Below are 17603 nucleotides of genomic sequence, written 5' to 3'. Positions count from 1 at the left end.
TCAATATAGATCCAGCATACAGTACAGTTGTATGTATTCCCAATATCAAGTTTCATAAGGATTCCCTCTGTTCAATATGTGCACTTGGATACTGCAACACAGTAGTCATCCACATTGAAATGGGGTGACAGTGTTCCCCACAGTTGACACCTAAGAGGATTAAATTAGCATTTTGAGTACTCATACACTATTGTTATATATCATTCTGTAATTACCTATTGCTCAATCCAGGGGGAATTATGCCATGTATCATAGCAGAATCAACTAGCACGGTAAGGCATACTGCATCCTCCTAGTGGTTCACCTCCTAATATGCACCCATTACACCAACATTCCCACAATATTTTCCTGTGCCAGACTTTCTTTTAGCACATCATCCATATGTTGATAGGGTTAAAGAGAAGTCATAATTATATAACCACCCCCATATTGTGTGCCATACCCAATGAGAACAGGCCATGACTAGGCTCCAACCATATCCACAGTCACATAACTCATTCAAAATAATAGGTGTAGTTATTACCACACATTTCAGATGTCTCTTGCGTCAGGAACCTCATATAGGCCCCCCCACCCATCCTCCTTCCTGGGTGCACAAATGCTCTCATACATAGTATGTAGATAGAATTTGAGAAAGGGGGAAAAAATATTTATCACCTACTTTCCCAGAAAAAAGAAGGACATGAGCGCATCCCGATCTCACCTCACTCCTGTGTCTCAACAGCCGTAATTGCGACCTATGCCTTATAGCAAAGTAGATTAACGCTTTTGCTTATCCAATCACGGTAATCCTTCAATGATTTATATATGGTCAGCCTGTATCTCACTTCTTCAAACATACTTCCGTTCATATTATTAATCCCAAAATCGGGAGTGAGTTCAAAGCATACAGCATTATGTGCTGATTGAATTCAAGAGTCAAATGGAATAACCCTGCATGATTAAAAATCCGGGGGGGTGAAGATATGATTTGTAAAGTTACTCACTTCCATAGGGCAAGCCTAGCCCTATAAGGCCAATGGATAAACGCGCACACTAAACAATGTCTATCCAGCATCTGTGCCCGGTGGAGATTTCCAATTCATACGCCACAGTCAGCAAGCGAGATAGAAATAATAAGGTGCCCCAATATCGATTTCTTAGTTACAAGTACAATGCAGCAATTACGGTTTAACCCCTTCCACGCTCATGACGAGCTGGGCTCGTCATGAGGTAGCCTCCTCGCACGCTCATGACGAGCCCAGCTCGTCATGTAACATGCGGTTCCGCAAATCTCCGCGTGCGAGCGGAATTCCGCCCGCACGCATGCGGTTAAAACCTGAACTTGTGAACAGTGTCAAAAGGTACCACTTTCACCAAGTAGAGATCCCATTCACCGGGAAATTCGTACTTGATGGTCACTGCTAACAAATTGCCCTAGTAATAAAAAAAAATTAAAAAACTGAATGTCGTGCTTAAAATACAACTGGACATTTCTCACAGATAGAATCAATCAATCATAACACTTATCACTACACTCCAGTCTGTAAACATTCCGCATATTTACCAAAGGAACAATCAAAAGAAAATCAATCGGCTCATCATTTCTCATATCTATCGGGCATATAGACCACTTGGCCTGCAACACCAGTATCTGCCTGTCTGCTGAGACCAGAGGACCATATGAAGAAGGGACGAGGGAGTGAGGGCTAGTGGAGATCCTATTGAGTGGACTGCTTGAGTGAAGTTTGAGATTCACGTTATCCGTGGGCCATGTAGAAAAGAGAAGGCAGTCGGGAAAGTGAAGCGTAGCTGGTTGTGACCTGTGTAACAAGAGCATCTACTTTGCAATTGGGAACAAGAGGCATCTCTAGACCTGCAGCCGGGATCAGCAGGGCTGATGTTTTCAAGTGACCCCCTTCTCCCTCTGCTGGGGGAGCTCCTTGGTGGGCAGTGGCCGCCTCTCACTCCCATGATTTAGCCTCTCTCACTGATTTTGTGTCACTAAATGTTAGGCAGCCCCCTATGCCATCTCTGTCTGCAACTCTCTCCTCACCTCAACTCTCATTGTCAATGTCGCAGATCAGGTCCGAGCTCTTTCAGGTACTTCTGGTTTATGGACCGCTTCTCTTGCGTTATTGGCTTTCTGGCGCTTTTTGACTCCTGACTCATGTCAGTCTTGTTTTCTATGGCCTTTCTTTGCTGGTTCTCCCCCGTCCTGTCTTGGCTTTTCCTCCATGCTGGTGAACCTTCAGTTTTGTCTGTTTTCAAACACTGCAGGTTTTTCCGCTGCCAGTCTTTATTCTTCCATCTCTCCTACTACTTTTTGCATTGTTTCATATTCCAAAAACGGTAAACATGTGATTCTATATGTCGTCTGCATTTCTTCAAATGTGAGTAATCTGCCAGTTATATAAAGATCGCCCTATCCTAATAGCCCACCTTCTTTCCATGACACAATTGATGCCGTATCTACTTCCCCTTCATCTAGGGGGTGAGTTCATAATGTGTGCCCTTTTACAAAATTGCTTCCAGTGTTCCTTTGTTATTCTGAATAGAGGGGATATTTTCTTTTGCTATGATAGGCTCAACTGCCTCCAATGTAATTTTTGTTCATGTAACATTGTTTATATATATATATATATATATATATGTGTATGTATACACCCCAGAAATAGTACCATGAAATGAAAAAAATATAATTTGAGTATTGTCTAAAGTATGTTGCATTATGGTCTTCAGGTTATGAATTTCAGTGACTTATCCTGTGGTCGACATCCAAAAAGACTTTACATATGTAAACAGAATGTTGATTATGAACCCAGCTTCTTGCTGCTATGAAACTTTCGTTATAGGGAAGCAAACTTTCCCTTACACAAGAAGGAGACCACCCACCCTCTGGTTTCTCACTGTGCAGGATGGACCCTTTAGTAGACCATACATGATGGGGTTCATCAGTAGATTGTTGTAAAGCTCTGCGGTTCCTCACCCACACAGGAGCAATCAAAAAAATGTGAGATGATGTTGATGAGCAGAAGATTGAAATGTAAATAAATAACATGCTTGAGAGTGCCATCTTATCCAGAGCTGCTATTTTAGGATAGGCAAGGGTATGTTAAATCCATTGTACTAATTCTTTTTTTTAATTTGTTCCTAGTAACTACCTGGATCAGATAGCAGAAGAAGTGAATGATAAACTTCAGGAAACTGGACAAGTGACAATATCGGAACTCTGCAAAGTATACGACCTTCCAGGAGACTTCTTAACGGAGGTGATGTTTTCTGTGATTTTACCTATGAATAGTTTCATTTGTGTTCCTTTTTAAAGCTTTTAAGAGGAAAGGAATCTGCTTTAGCATTGAAGCCAACAGACACACATGATGTAACTTGCAGTTCCCTGGCCCACTTCCATTGTATCCTCTGACCTCTACTCCTCAATAATACCTTTATGCTGGTTAGAGAGCCTGTATATCTAATTAGACTGCACTTCTCTAAGCGTGTATTTTTTTCTGTAATTGTTTCTCGATGTGTCTGCCCATTTTTGTAAGTCATCATCTGTCCTCTTTTCTCTTGTGTCTGGTAATTGTGCACTGGGGGATGGCACTGTCGCTAAAAGGTGAAGAACCCTTTAGAGCCTTTCTAAGGCAAGAGTTTTCTGAAACCCAGGCTTAATAATGGTCAAAAGATTCCATGTAAACTTCTATTGCAGCGTGTAAAACAGAAACATCTGTCTATCATTAAAGGAAAAATACAGCCTGATAGACTTACATTTTTCAGTTGTGAAGAAAAAGATTGCTGTACCTTTAAGAATCTTTAAGCTTCTAATTCCCATGCTGCACCTCACAGGCAGTTGCTTCCCTCAGTCAGTTCTTTTTTGTGGGTCTTGACCTAGAAATTGTAGAAAACGTATTGTTCCTGTTTTACTCAACATCTACAAATATCTACCTTTGAAATCTTTTTTTTCTGAAGACCTTATCTTTTTTTTTTTGTGGCTTAATGCCTTCACTTTTCATGAAGTGTCCTCACGGTGACCGCAGAAAGGCAGCCTCAGACTCGCACAAAGTCTGTGTAATTTGCTTACCATCATTCCATTCAACCAAGAAATGACAAGAATCTTGCAAAAGGACATCAAAGGACAGAGAAGGGATCAGGCTCATTAAAAAACTTGAAGGTATGATGATGAATGAAGAAAGAAGGAACTTGAAGACTGAGAAATCATCCAGCTAGTGCTCTCTTTCCTCCCAGGATGCCTACATCACAAAAGACCTCCCAAGAGGTAGATAAGAAGAGAAAAGATGACCAGTAACACCATCATCCGTGCCATTCCAGACTTCACTCCAGTGTTCTGTTGAAGATATTAACGTCAAAAGCCTCATTACCAATGTTAACCTTCAAGCGATGCTTCATCATCGATGAGGCACCATTGCAGGCCAGTGACAACGTCAACCTTGAGACCAACAGACCATCGATTGGCAGCAAATCCTTCACCATTGAAATGGACATTGAAGAAGCACAGATATATATATCAACATGATCATTGTTACAAAAAAGTACTGGTCGACATTGAGACTATCTACATCGAAGTTGAACCATTCAAGGATTTTCTCTGCATCTCCCACACCATCCATCATTCAACCCATTTGTCAATATATTCACCCAGACTGGAATCTCCTTCGCTGATGTCCAAGTCAAATCCTATGTTTTCAGCATTTTAGTTTACTCCTACTACTAAAATGAGACTTGGACTTTCTGAAGAGGACACACCATGACCACTGGGTGTCCCTTGTTATTTTATTTCATTAGAGGGTCCATTCTAAACTCTTTTGGTCCCCCTCTAACTTACCTCACACTACACCATTGCCAGAGATGCCACAACTGATGCCAAAACCAAAAATGGTGCCAAGACTGACATCTTTTTCAGCTGTGGTAGCAAACCTTTACCTCCTGTGACTCCTGCATCACCATCAACTTCACTTGTACCTACTCCAGAGAAAAGAAGGTCACCATCAAGAACTAAGTAGGGTTCAACATCTAGTGACAGATATTAACCTTCTAATACCCTGATTTCTCCTGCTGCTTCCCCTGTGAGAATCTTAAGAGTGGATGGCATTACAATTTTCCATAATCTTTTGGTGAGAGCTACAAATATTGGAAGTACCTCTAACATCGGTCTCTGTTATTATTGAGACTCTTCAACAAATGGCACTCCAGGACCGTTGTTACCTTTGCTTCTAGAGATTGCTGAGGGTAAGTTCTTGACACTGGCTACTGTTAAAGCTGTCATTCCAAGACTACAAAAGAAATAAAATCAACACAACTGGGTAATGTATTCTTAAAGTCCGACCCTAAACCAGTCTCTGTGATTGTGACTATGGTTGGTCGTAAAGTGTCATGCGCAAGAGACTACTGCTTCACCCAAAATGAAAGCAAAAGAATAGGCATACCTGGGAGAAAAATGTATAACTCTACAGTAGTTGCATTACAAAATGCAAGTGCTACAGGCCCTGTTGGCGAATATCACAGAGAAATATGGGAAGGAATGCAATCTTTCACAGAAGACCTACCAAGGCATAGACAACAATACTTTAAACAGCTGGTCAATAAAGACTGCTTGCTGGCAAACCAGGTTATAAGTGCAGCAGTGGATGGACCACTACAGGCTATCTCCAAGATGCCTTGCTCCACAGGTCATCTTGGTTGCGATTAATCTCTCTTAAACCAGATACTCAGCAAAATATTATGAACCTACCTTTCCCCTGTGCTAAAATAGTTGTTCAAAAACACAAAGAGTAAGAAATATGTTGAATGAAGGAGAGACCATCAAGGTTGTAGGACTGCTAAAAAGGAAATGTTTTTTCAAACTCTAAAATAAATGAAAGGATACCAGATATCTGAGTAGGGTTCAATCCCCTCGCTTCCGGTACCAACCTTAGCAAGAGCCTTACAGAAGAAAATCTTCATAGCTGCAGTCAACATCTCGGAGACTGTCTAATTCTGGAGAAAGACGATCCTTCAGGAACAGAAGTTGACAACCTTGTACCTCCACTTTGCCTTTATATGTCACTCTGGGGTGGGGTGTGGAGAAGGCTAGCAGGGGAGAGATAGGAGTGGTATCTTGTCACTTGACAGAATGGAACCTCATTATAACGGACAAGTGGGTGCTATACAGAGTGAGTCATTACACTCCTCACAGCTAAAGGCCAGGCTCCCAGAATCCACATCGAAACTTCAAGTAACAACTTTAAGAAATGAAATGTCAATCTTGTTAAAGTGCAATAGAACTAATACCATCTCGAGAAAAGGGTCCGGGAATATACTCCAGATAATTCCTGATTCACGGCCATGCGCCACAACGAGAATACAGACCAATACTGGACTTTCGTTTTCTGCATCAATACGTAAAAAGAGAAAATTATTAATGCTTGTGCTTCTTCAAATGTTTCTTTAGTGGTAAAAGAAAGATTGGATGTGCTCAGTAGATGCATGCTTCCAAATTCCAATATCAAAACGCCACAGAAATTATTTGAGGTTTGTAGTAGCCAATTTGCATTTCATGTATTTCTTCCTACTATTTGGATTGAAATCAGCCCCATGCACATTATCAAACTGCATGACAGGGGTGTTTATTTATCCCCTTATGTAGACGGTTGGCTCCTCAAAACTTTTAATCGCTCCAAATGAAAACAAGTTATTCAGGAGTCTGTCGCCCTCCTGGACAGACTAGGTCTTCAGCTACAACTGCAAACATCAGCTGTGTCCTCCCCACATGAACGCACGTCTTTTCCAGTGGCCACAATAAATTCCATCAAAGGAAAAATGTTTCCTTCAGAGGAAAGACTGTTATCTGTCAAGAACAAGTGTCATATATTGCTAAACAATGACAAACCTACGGCTAATCAAATGTCATCACTACTATGCTCCATAGCTTCCTATATGCCCATTGCCCCAAATGTAAAGTTGCATATGAGGCCATTGCAGCAATGCCTTGAAGATCCATAGTTAGAAAACAGGACAACTGGTATGTCATGGTGAGTATGACAGTACAAGTAAGAGCGTCTCTAGTGTGGTGGTGCAGACTTGGAATTTTTGCATTGAGTCCCATGACAAGCATGATGGATCTGTGACCGTTGTCACAGATGCATTGCTGTTGTTAAAGATGCATCACCAGTAGGACTGGGAGTATATGTAGAGGCTAGATACCTCACTAGTAGGAAGGGGAGCACATCAAAAGGCTTTGTCTTTCAAGGATCAATGGACAGAGAAAGGGACGTCATTTCACATCAACTATCTAGAATTCTGAACTGTCCATCTAGCACTCAAAGCTTTTCTGCCATCGCTGCAATCAGACTTCCCGATAAAGCCAGACAACACCACTACGTTGCACTGGCTGAAAAAACAGGGAGTCACAAAATCAAGGACTAGCCTCTTTCTGGTAGGGCAAACAATCTGGCACTGGACATAGGCAAGGGATCTGACACTAAAGGCAATACACATTCTGGGGGAAAAAAAAGAAACAATCCGATTTTATGAAAACAACTATGAATGTGTTTTAGATGATGCATTCATGCAAGACATCTCACAGTGGGGAACCCCTTCTTCGGATTTGTTCATGACCGCTCAAAACAGTGGTGAGACTTCCCATGCAGGGTTCCATCGCTGAATTCACTGGGCAATACCGTTTCATAGACTTGTCAAAGAGATTTCTTTACATGCCTTTCCACAGGTCCCAATAGTACTATTGGAGGCCAAGCAGAACTCACTCAAAGAGGTTTCTGATAGCGCCAGATCTCCTGATGCTGTTGTGGCAACCAGGCCTCCTTCAGATGTCTATCAGACCTCACATTAGACTCCTACATACACAGGTTTTAAACTACCAGATTTTAAATGCGAATTCCACATCCCGATATAGCATAATTGAATGTGGGAGCATGGTTTCTGAAGTCAGACAGTATCGCCACCTAAATCTCCCAGCATGGCTTCTGAAGTCAGACCGCACAGCCCACTAAATCTTCCACCTGCTTGAATGGAAATTCTTATGGAAGTAAAACGCCTTTCAATAAGATATGTTTATGCAGTGAAGTGGAAGAGGTTCTGCATATGGTTCAGTAATAATGGCCATAAACCAATCTCATGTCAGGGGAATGCCCTTGCCCCTTACCTTTCACACCTTGCTCGGTCGTTATTACAGTTTTTCTCCATAAATGTGCATCTTGCTATAAGAACAGCTCACAAGAAAACCCTCAGACCAGATTTCCTTCTTTGAGATACCCATGATCAGAATTTGTTCAAGGTCTCAGAAAAGTGTTACCTCTGGTACGGAAACCATCCCCACCATGGGAACTCAATTTATTCTTGTCCAGATTAATTAGTCCTCCTTTTGAACCAATACACAAGGCTACACTGCATCATTTTTCATGTAAAAATGCTTCTTGATAGCAATTACATTTGCTAGAAGAGTAAGTGACAATATCATGCTATCCGCTGTGGAACCAAACGCAATATTTCATGCTTATGGGGTAGTCATGGAAACATGCCCATCCTTCTTACCCGAAGTAAATTCTCAATTTCACAAAAATCAATCAGTAATATGACCTGTATATTTTCACAATCCATCCACTCCAGCAGAATGATCTCTACATACTTTGATGTTAAAAAAGTATGCCTTCTTTACCTAGAAAAGACAAGGACATTTGGCAAATCTGTCCAGCTGTTTGTTGAATACAGACACATCCAACAAGGTTTAGCCACATTTCAGCAATCCATTTCCAAGTGAATTGTAGCTTCCCTCACCAAAATGGAAGATATTCTCTTAGTGTGATTCCAATGGTTACAGCGGTTCACGTGTGGGGGGAGGGAGCGGGGGGGCTGGGTTCACGCGCGGGGGGTGGTGGTGTGCTGGTTTCACACGAGGGGGGGCTGGGTTCACGTGCGGGCTGGGTTCACGTGTGCGCGGGGGCCTGGGTTCACGTGCGGGGGGGGCCTGGGTTCACGTGCGGGGGGGCCTGGGTTCACGTGCGGGGGGGCCTGGGTTCACGTGCGGGGTGGGCCTGGGTTCACGTGCGGGGGGGCCCTGGGTTCACGTGCGGGGGGGGCCCTGGGTTCACGTGCGGGGGGGGCCTGGGTTCACGTGCGGGGGGGCCTGGGTTCACGTGTGTGTGTGTGTGTGTGTGTGTGTGGGGGGGGGGGGCGGCCCTGGGGGCCTGGGTTCGCGCGCGCGTGGGGGGTGGGGGGGCTGGGTTCGCGGGGGGGTGGGGTGCCTGGGTTCGCGGGGGGGGTGGGGTGCCTGGGGGCCTGGGAGCGTGCGCGGGGGGGGTTGGGGGGCCTGGGTTTGCGCGGGGGGGGTTGGGGGGCCTGGGTTTGCGCGCGCGCGGGGGGGGTTGGGGGGCCTGGGTTTGCGCGCGCGGGGGGGGGTTGGGGGGGCCTGGGTTCGCGCGCGGGGGTGTTGGGGCCTGGGTTCGCGCGCGCGGGGAGTTGGGGCCTGGGTTCGCACGCGGGGGGGTGGGGGCCTGGGTTCGCACGCCGCGGGGCGGAGGGTATTTCACGCGCGGGGCGGAGGGTATTTCACGCGCGGGGCGGAAACGCTTTGCACAAGGGGGGGTTCGCGCAGGGGATGTCTCATGGCAGCTGGCGCTTCTCCTCGTCTGTGCTGGCTGCGCCTCTCCCGGGTGTGGCCTGCCTGTCCCGTGCTGTACTCCAGGCTGCACACAGTCCAGACACAATAGCGGTTCGGTTACAGTGACTGCTGCAGCCCTGGACCTTCTCAGCTCCACCTGACACTAGCTCAGTGCGTGGGCGCCGGTGCTGCACCTCCAAGTACGGTGCTCGCCAAAAGAGGCAAATGAAAGGTTTAAAAAAAAAATAATTATTACATTCACTAAGCCAGCTTGACACTGAATATATAAGCAAAGTAATGTTCATAAATGTATTAATAATAGAAGCAATAATATTAATAACTTTTTTATGTAGCGCTGCCACAGTATTCATTGTAATTGGCAAGTATCACCGACTTCCAAATTGAATTATTGTCAGTGAGGAGCTATTTTACAATATTTGGAGCCTTCTACTATCCTCTAAAGACATGTAGTGCTGTTTAGAGCTACCCTTTTCCTAAAACCAACGTTATAGACTTAAGCAAAATGCAGACTTATAGGATTTAGAGTAACAGCATTTTCAACAATAAAAAAAAAAATGCAGCCCATGATTTTCTCAATCTGCAAGTTTTATAAATTCGTTATCACTGGCGGTTATGTTTCGCTCTGCATCAAATCAAAATATAATCCAGCAAACATCATCTCATAACCAAATCAATTCTTTTTAGGGGTATTCAGCATTACAGAGTTTTCTTCTGAAATGTTGTAACGTTTTTTCCAAATTTCGTGGACTTCACAAAAGTTCAGAAGATTTCAAAGATCGGGAGTTACTTTATAGGTTTACATTGGCATGAGTGCTCCACATAAAATGTGTTAAATTTGGGCTTTTAATGTTGGACAACAGTGGCAAAAATTATGCTGGGAAAATTAAAATACCAATAAACAAAAAATGTATTGTGTTGAACTTCCCAACTGAGAAGGAAGGCTCCCCTTGGGAGATTAGAAACCTGTTTTTTTTTGTTTTTTTTTAGCAACAACGGTGATCTCTTAGGGAAATCCACTCTTTGATTTAATAATCACTATACTTAGAAGCTCAAAATACATTGGATAATGTCTATTTTGGTAGATTTGTTTTTCTCAGTTATGTATTTCACTTTTTTGCCCCGGGCCTCCTATTCCGCAGTGTCTAATTTGTACCGGTGGTTGCTGGTGGTGGACACTGGCACTTATTTTTGGAGACTGGGACACATTTTTTATCATTAGCCTTTGCTTCAGTGCAAATGAGAGAAAAGCAGATGAAGAGGGGAAGACAGGAAGGAAAAGAAAGATACAACAAGCATTTGCAATGCAATCGGTCTCGGCTTTGGGATCTTATATGTATTTAGCTATGCAGAACATTAGCCTGGGTGCTGAAACATCTACTATTCGTTAACATGGAGGGAAAGTAAGCACCAACCTGCGTGACATGCCAGGTAAAGGAACACATGGATAAAAATATTGTCTATTAGCAGGAAATTGTATTGTCCAAAGGTCTGTTTTAATATTAAATCAGGGCCTTTGGTGCTCATATCACTGAAAATACAAGATTTGAAAAATATTATTGTCTCCGGGTGCTCATGGAAGACTATTTCTATGGTTTGGAATCTAGAGAATGCTAAAGTGATTCTGGTATTTTACCAACCTCTGCTGGTCGTTTTCTATTAAGACAGTTAAATAGAGGCAAATGAACAGAAAAAAAGTCCCTAAGCGGAAGCAGAGAAGTCCTAGGGCTGATCTCCAGAGCCCACAAAGTGCATACACATATAAGTATATTCAAGAGGTCTCAAATGCTCGACCTAAAAACAGTGACAAAGAGAAAGTTGCAATGTAAAAGAACCTGCAAAAAGTGAGATTCAGAGGCAGGAAGTGTAGGACATTGGGAGGGAAAGCTTGGGGGTGAAAACAGTACTAGGAAGCCTTAGTTTTTGGCATTTGGCAGAGAAACTTTGGTTCCTTGCATTTATTATTTTGTATTCCTACAAATGAAGCACGACCATTATGTGTCAAATAGTAACCATTAATCTTGTAATGTAAAAAAAAAAAAAAAAGTAGTGTACACAGCTTGACTGAGGAAGATAGTTCTCCGATGGCCCCACCACCAACCACCCTTCTCCATACCACATGCACACACTCTGCTCATGGATGAGGGCCTGTGGGGAGTTGTCGAGTGCCATTTTGATTAGCAGTGCCCTGGCAGGGGTTTATTCGCCTTTCGGACCTCATGCTTGAGAACCGTGGTTCCAGAACGAAGGCTTGTGGTGGGAGGCGGTGCGGCTGTGCATGATGGCTTCGAACAGCAGAGAACCCCTTTCGGCTACAAGTGGTTCAGCCCAGAGGGGTTTCAGTGCACAGCCTCTTGCAGCAGTAAACATTCGTACTCACAGAAGGGAAATTGAAATAGAGGAGAAACCAAATCTACATATATGTTTTCACCTTTAGCATGCAAGCCAAAACCACCCCTCTTTATTTTTGGCCGAACCACTTATCAGCTCCCTCAACCATTTTGGAAGATGTGTGAAAAAAACACTAGCTCAGGCCTAAAATTCTTCACCACAGATGTGTGGTAAATGGGCTTGTGGGTTTTTATTAGATTTAAAGTTGTCTGATCCTTTCTAATAAAATCACAACTTGCCCTCCTTTGGCTAAATTAAAAATTATCCTAAAGGGAAATCCTGCAGATGCTAGGGACTCGGGGCTTGGCGAGACCCCTACTGTGCCTCTATTTCGAGCCCCCTCCCCTCCTAAAAGCAGCCCCCTGCTCCCCCTTATCTTCCAGCCCGACCCTCTTTGTGTCTCCACCCTGCCAGGCAGGTGTCAGATCCCTGAATGCAGGGGGGAAGGCCCCGCTGACGGATACCACAGATGGAGCGTGGAAATTGCTCGAATGGGGCCAGCCAGAGGCCAATTCTCGGACACCAACAAAGTCGCCAAATAAGTCAACAAAAATCCCAAAGATAACAAAAGGGAAGTGTCATTTGTCATTTACTCCGGGCCTGCGAGGGAGTATATCAGCATTGCTAAACTCTTCCTGGCCTGCACCCGAGTAAACATATCAGCAGCGTCATCGACTGCTACCTGGGGTCAAGAAACAGCTTGCCGCCCGGTTGCGCCATCTTTGCTAAATGATAGTCTGCTGGGAGCATGTGACATTTTTTGTGTCTATGGGAGAGGCACAGATGTTTCAAGACATTGCGAATTGATAAACAATACAGTATGAAACAACGCCGTTGACATCTGAACATAACATATAAAGTCCTGGTAAAATGGAAGCTACCCGGCCCTTGGTTTGACCCAAAAAGGATTTAAATAACTTTAAAATGGGTTATTGGCTTTTCAACAATCGCTGCAGAAGAAAAACACAGAGGGTCTTTTTCTAAGTGAATGTAAAAAAAATTTTGAGTCGTCTGCATACATCGGTCGGGGGTTAGCAGCAGGTATAAAATGGCGAATGTATACCATGCCTACAGTGGCAAAGTGTACTGTTTTTTTAAAATCGTGATAACGGTTTAGATTAATGCCTGAAAAGATCTGCACTGTCACCAACAACCTATGTAGCAGCCGTCAGAAGTTATGGGAGACTAATGCAAATCTATGATCTATTTGTTCATGCCTGAACAATATTTATTTATAATCCATACTAATATAATAGAGAGCCCTAAACCTTTGAGGCGGGTAATCTCAGGAACCACAGCACCTATCACAACACCCAATACAGCGTTGGAAAGGGCAGTTACAGCAGAAGGACATAGGCTATGCAGACGCCCACCATATACATTTAAAAGAACCGTGCCAGCAATGTAGTCCCTTGTGGGCGTGTCTGTGTTGTGCTGTGGGCGTGTGCTGGGGGCGTGACAAACGCTGGAGGCGTGTGGTACGTTCCGACCTTCATGACATGTCTCGTATCGTGTGCTAAACCCACCCTGCTCCCTTTAAATACCCCTGCACCCATAATCATAACCCACCCTCACTCCTTAAAATACCCCAACACCCTTAAACACTAACCCATCTTAACCCTATAAATATACCCTGTACCCCAAACCCAAACCTATCCCTAAACCCTAAAAATACCCCTGTACCCCAAAACCCAAACCTATCCCTGAACCCTATAAATACCCCTATACCTCAAAACCCAAACCTACCCCTGAACCCTAAAAATACCCCTGTACCCCAAAACCCAAACCTACCCCGAACCCTAAAATACCCCTGTACCCCAGTACCCCAAAACCCAAACCTAGCCCTGAACCCTTAAAATACCCCTGTACCCCAAAACCCAAACATACCCCTGAACCCTAAAAATACCCCTGTACCCCAAAACCCAAACCTAGCCCTGAACCCTAAAAATAACCCTGTACCCCAAAACCCAAACCTATCCCTGAACCCTAAAAATACCCCTGTACCCCAAAACCCAAACCTACCCCTGAACCCTAAAATACCCCTGTACCCCAAAACCCAAACCTAGCCCTGAACCCTAAAAATACCCCTGTACCCCAAAACCCAAACCTAGCCCTGAACCCTTAAAATACCCCTGTACCCCAAAACCCAAACCTACCCCTGAACCCTAAAAATACCCCTATACCCCAAAACCTAGCCCTGAACCCTAAAAATACCCCTGTACCCCAAAACCCATACCTATCCCTAAACCCTAAAACTACCCCTGTACCCCATAGCCCAAAACTATATCTGAACCCTTAAAATACCCAAACACCCCAAAACATATACCTCAGTACCCCAAAACATATACCCCTATACCCATACTTACCTTATCCAAACATTAAAAAAAAAACATGCTTTTACCATTCATGCATTTACAACGAATTTCGTTGTAAATGTATGCGTGGTAAAAGCATATATAATGTAATGCCATGCGTTATAATGGCATTGCGGAGTCATGGTACTTTCGTAATGAAAGTATGCGGAGTGATGGAATGCGGAAAGAAAGTTGCGGAATAATGGGTGTTTACCCACAACCCAAGCAGCCCACAAACACGCCATCCGCAACCATCACCACCTCATCAGGACCACCAAAAGAGCCTCATTCACAGACCGCCTCGACAACAACGCCCACAACAACAAAGAGCTCTTCAACATCGTGAAAGAACTCTCCAATCCCAACTCCTGCACCAACGACATCCCGCCTTCACAAGCCCTGTGCGACACCCTCGCTGCCTTTTTTCACCGCAAGATCACCGACATCCACGACAGCTTCAACCCCCGGCTGAACCCTACGGACCCCGCCACGACGAACACTCCGATCCCCACCCACCACGACATCCTGACCACCTGGACCGACGTCCGCACCGAAGACATAATCAAGACCATGAACACCATCCACTCAGGTTCCCCGTCTGATCCTCTTCCCCACCACATAGCCAACAAGGCGGAAAGCCTCATCGCACCCCACCTGCGTCACATCATCAACCTCTCCTTCGGAACCGCCACCTTCCCTGAAAGCTGGAAGCACGCGGAGATCAACGCCCTGCTACAAAAACCTAAGGCGGAACCCGAACGACCTCAAGAACTTCCGGCCCATCTCCCTGCTTCCGTTCTCATCGAAAATATTGTCAACTCCCAGCTCATCCGCTACCTAGAAGACAACAGCATCCTAGACCCCTCCCAGTCAGGCTTCCGCAGTAACCACAGCACCGAGACCGCCCTCATCGCCGCCACAGACGACATCAGAATCCTACTTGACAACGGCAAAACAGCGGACCTCATCCTCCTGGACCTCTCCGCCGCCTTCGACACCATCTGCCACCACACACTCCGCACACGCCTCTACGACGCAGGGATCTGAGACAAGGCCCTGGACTGGACCTCCTCCTTCCTCACCGGAAGAACCCAGAGAGTCCGCCTCCCCCGTTCCATTCCGGAACCACCAAAACCATCTGCGGCATCTCGCAGGGATCCTCCCTCAGCCCGACGCTTTTCAATGTCTACATGGCTCCCCTCGCTCGCATTGCCAGACGACATGACCTCAACATAATCTCCTACACCGACGACACCCAACGGATCCTCTCCCTCACTGCCAAATCCAACCTGCACCAGGGCATGAAGGCCGTCGCCAACTGGATGGAGGCAAACCGGCTCAAGCTGAACACAGACAAGACGGAGATCCTCATCCTTGGGCCCAACCCATCCGCCTGGGACGACTCCTGGTGGCCTGCATCACTGGGAACCCCCCCCCCCCGGCACCTACCAACCACGCACGCAACCTAGGGGTCATCCTGGACTCCAAGCTCAGCATGACCAACCAAGTCAACGCAGTCTCCTCCTCCTGCTTCCACACCCTCTGTATGCTCCGCAAGATCTACAGATGGATCCCTGCGGACACACGGAAAACTGTCACCCACGCCCTCGTCAGCAGCCGGCTCGAATACAGACACGCCTCTACGCCGGAGCCCCGTCCAAACTCATCAACAGACTCCAAAGAATTCAGAACGCCTCCGCACGCCTGATCCTAGACGTCCCACATCGAGACCACATCACCTGGCACCTGAGAGACCTGCACTGGCTCCCCGTCAACAAAAGAATCACATTCAAACTCATGATCCACGCACACAAAGCACTCCACATGAGCGGCCCAGCCTACCTCAACAGCAGATTCTCCTTCCACGTGCCCAACAGGAAACTCCGCTCCGCCGACCTGTCCCTGGCCTCCGTCCCACGCATCCACAAAACCACCGCCGGGGGCCGATCATCTCCTATCGCGCTGCCAAAACCTGGAACGCCCTCCCCCTCCACCTACGACAGACCGCAGACCACCCGGCCTTCAGAAGAATGCTCAAGACCTGGCTCTTCGACCACTAGCAGCAGCTCCCCCCCCCCGCGCCTTGAGACCCTAATGGGTAAGTAGTGCGCTTTATAAATTCCCTGATTGATTGATTGATTGATTGATTACCCTCCCCTGGTAAGTACATTGGTGGCACGGCGGCCCACATCTCCAGCAACATACTCATATTTTTTCACCACCCATTTGAAAAATGCACAGGTCTCTCTCATTGATGGCCAGCACCCGCATACACTTCACTTTTAGACACACCTCCCGCCACAAGTTCTAGAATTGCGAACTTTGGAGTTGGGGAGCTACGTTCGAATCTCGGCATCAGCTCAACATCCTGTGATTCCAGGCAAATCGCGTTGTCTCCCCGTGCATACCACAAATTGATGTGTTCTTCTGTAATGTAAATTGTGCTCATGCCATGTTGTCGAGTTCGCGCTATATAATATTGCAAGGAAAAATAAAGTAGGGAAACTCGAGTTCACACACTACTGAACGCGCACTCTTAAGTGCATCAGCAGTGCACTGTGAATCGGAGCGTTTCACAGGCCTGTCACAGATAAGAAATGCTATCAACACGAAATCCTACAAAACAATATACTACTGGCTGGCAGCAATTCATACCCGACAACGTCGGGATGGGCTGCTAGTGTAACATAAAGTCATCTTGTTGCAGGGATTCTGCTCCTATACAGAACTGTGCATAGAGACGTCGGACCTCAGTGAATTAGGGTGTGCCAAAACTCACCTTAGTACCCAATGTCCCCTACCAGACTAGCATCAGTGTCTCATTGGCTCTTCCAAAATACCAATGATTAGAAAACCCAGAATATGCGACTTAGGTTACCTCAGGCAATGTGGAAAACATGAACACTATTTCGTTATACTCTCGTACCAGTCCAAAACAGGGAGTAAAAGGAGACATGTGCAAGTTTGAAATATTTATTTCTAACGCCGTGTTCTCATGCGCAGCATCTTAGCTAATACAAGCAGACATATTATTAGAAACAAGATTATCAGCATAGTTACTATTCCATAAAATACAAAGGGAGAAAGCATGTTATAATGCTAAATGGAAACAGGTTTAAAATATACCTATATTTCACCCTCCCTTGCTAGAAGGTTATTTTATATCTACAGAAGTTCTCTTGGGATTACAAAGGCGGCCCCATACCTCTGGTATTAACAGAAATGGATCATCAGATTCTGCACCAGCT

The 17603-nt window shown here is 45.3% G+C and overlaps 1 protein-coding gene across 1 annotated transcript in view; it reads left to right on the top strand.

Annotated features, from left to right (window-relative positions):
- UFL1 (UFM1 specific ligase 1) overlaps positions 1-17603 on the top strand; it is a 428808-nt gene that overhangs the window by 100123 nt on the left and 311082 nt on the right. The window contains exon 5 of the mRNA XM_078648232.1: positions 3137-3251. Coding sequence (XP_078504358.1) covers positions 3137-3251 — 115 coding nt within the window. The remainder of the gene's footprint in view (positions 1-3136; positions 3252-17603) is intronic.

Source organism: Lissotriton helveticus, chromosome 6 (assembly GCF_964261635.1).
Source record: "Lissotriton helveticus chromosome 6, aLisHel1.1, whole genome shotgun sequence".
In the NCBI taxonomy this organism is placed as follows: domain Eukaryota; kingdom Metazoa; phylum Chordata; class Amphibia; order Caudata; family Salamandridae; genus Lissotriton; species Lissotriton helveticus.
This window is presented reverse-complemented; position numbering and strand designations above follow the sequence as displayed.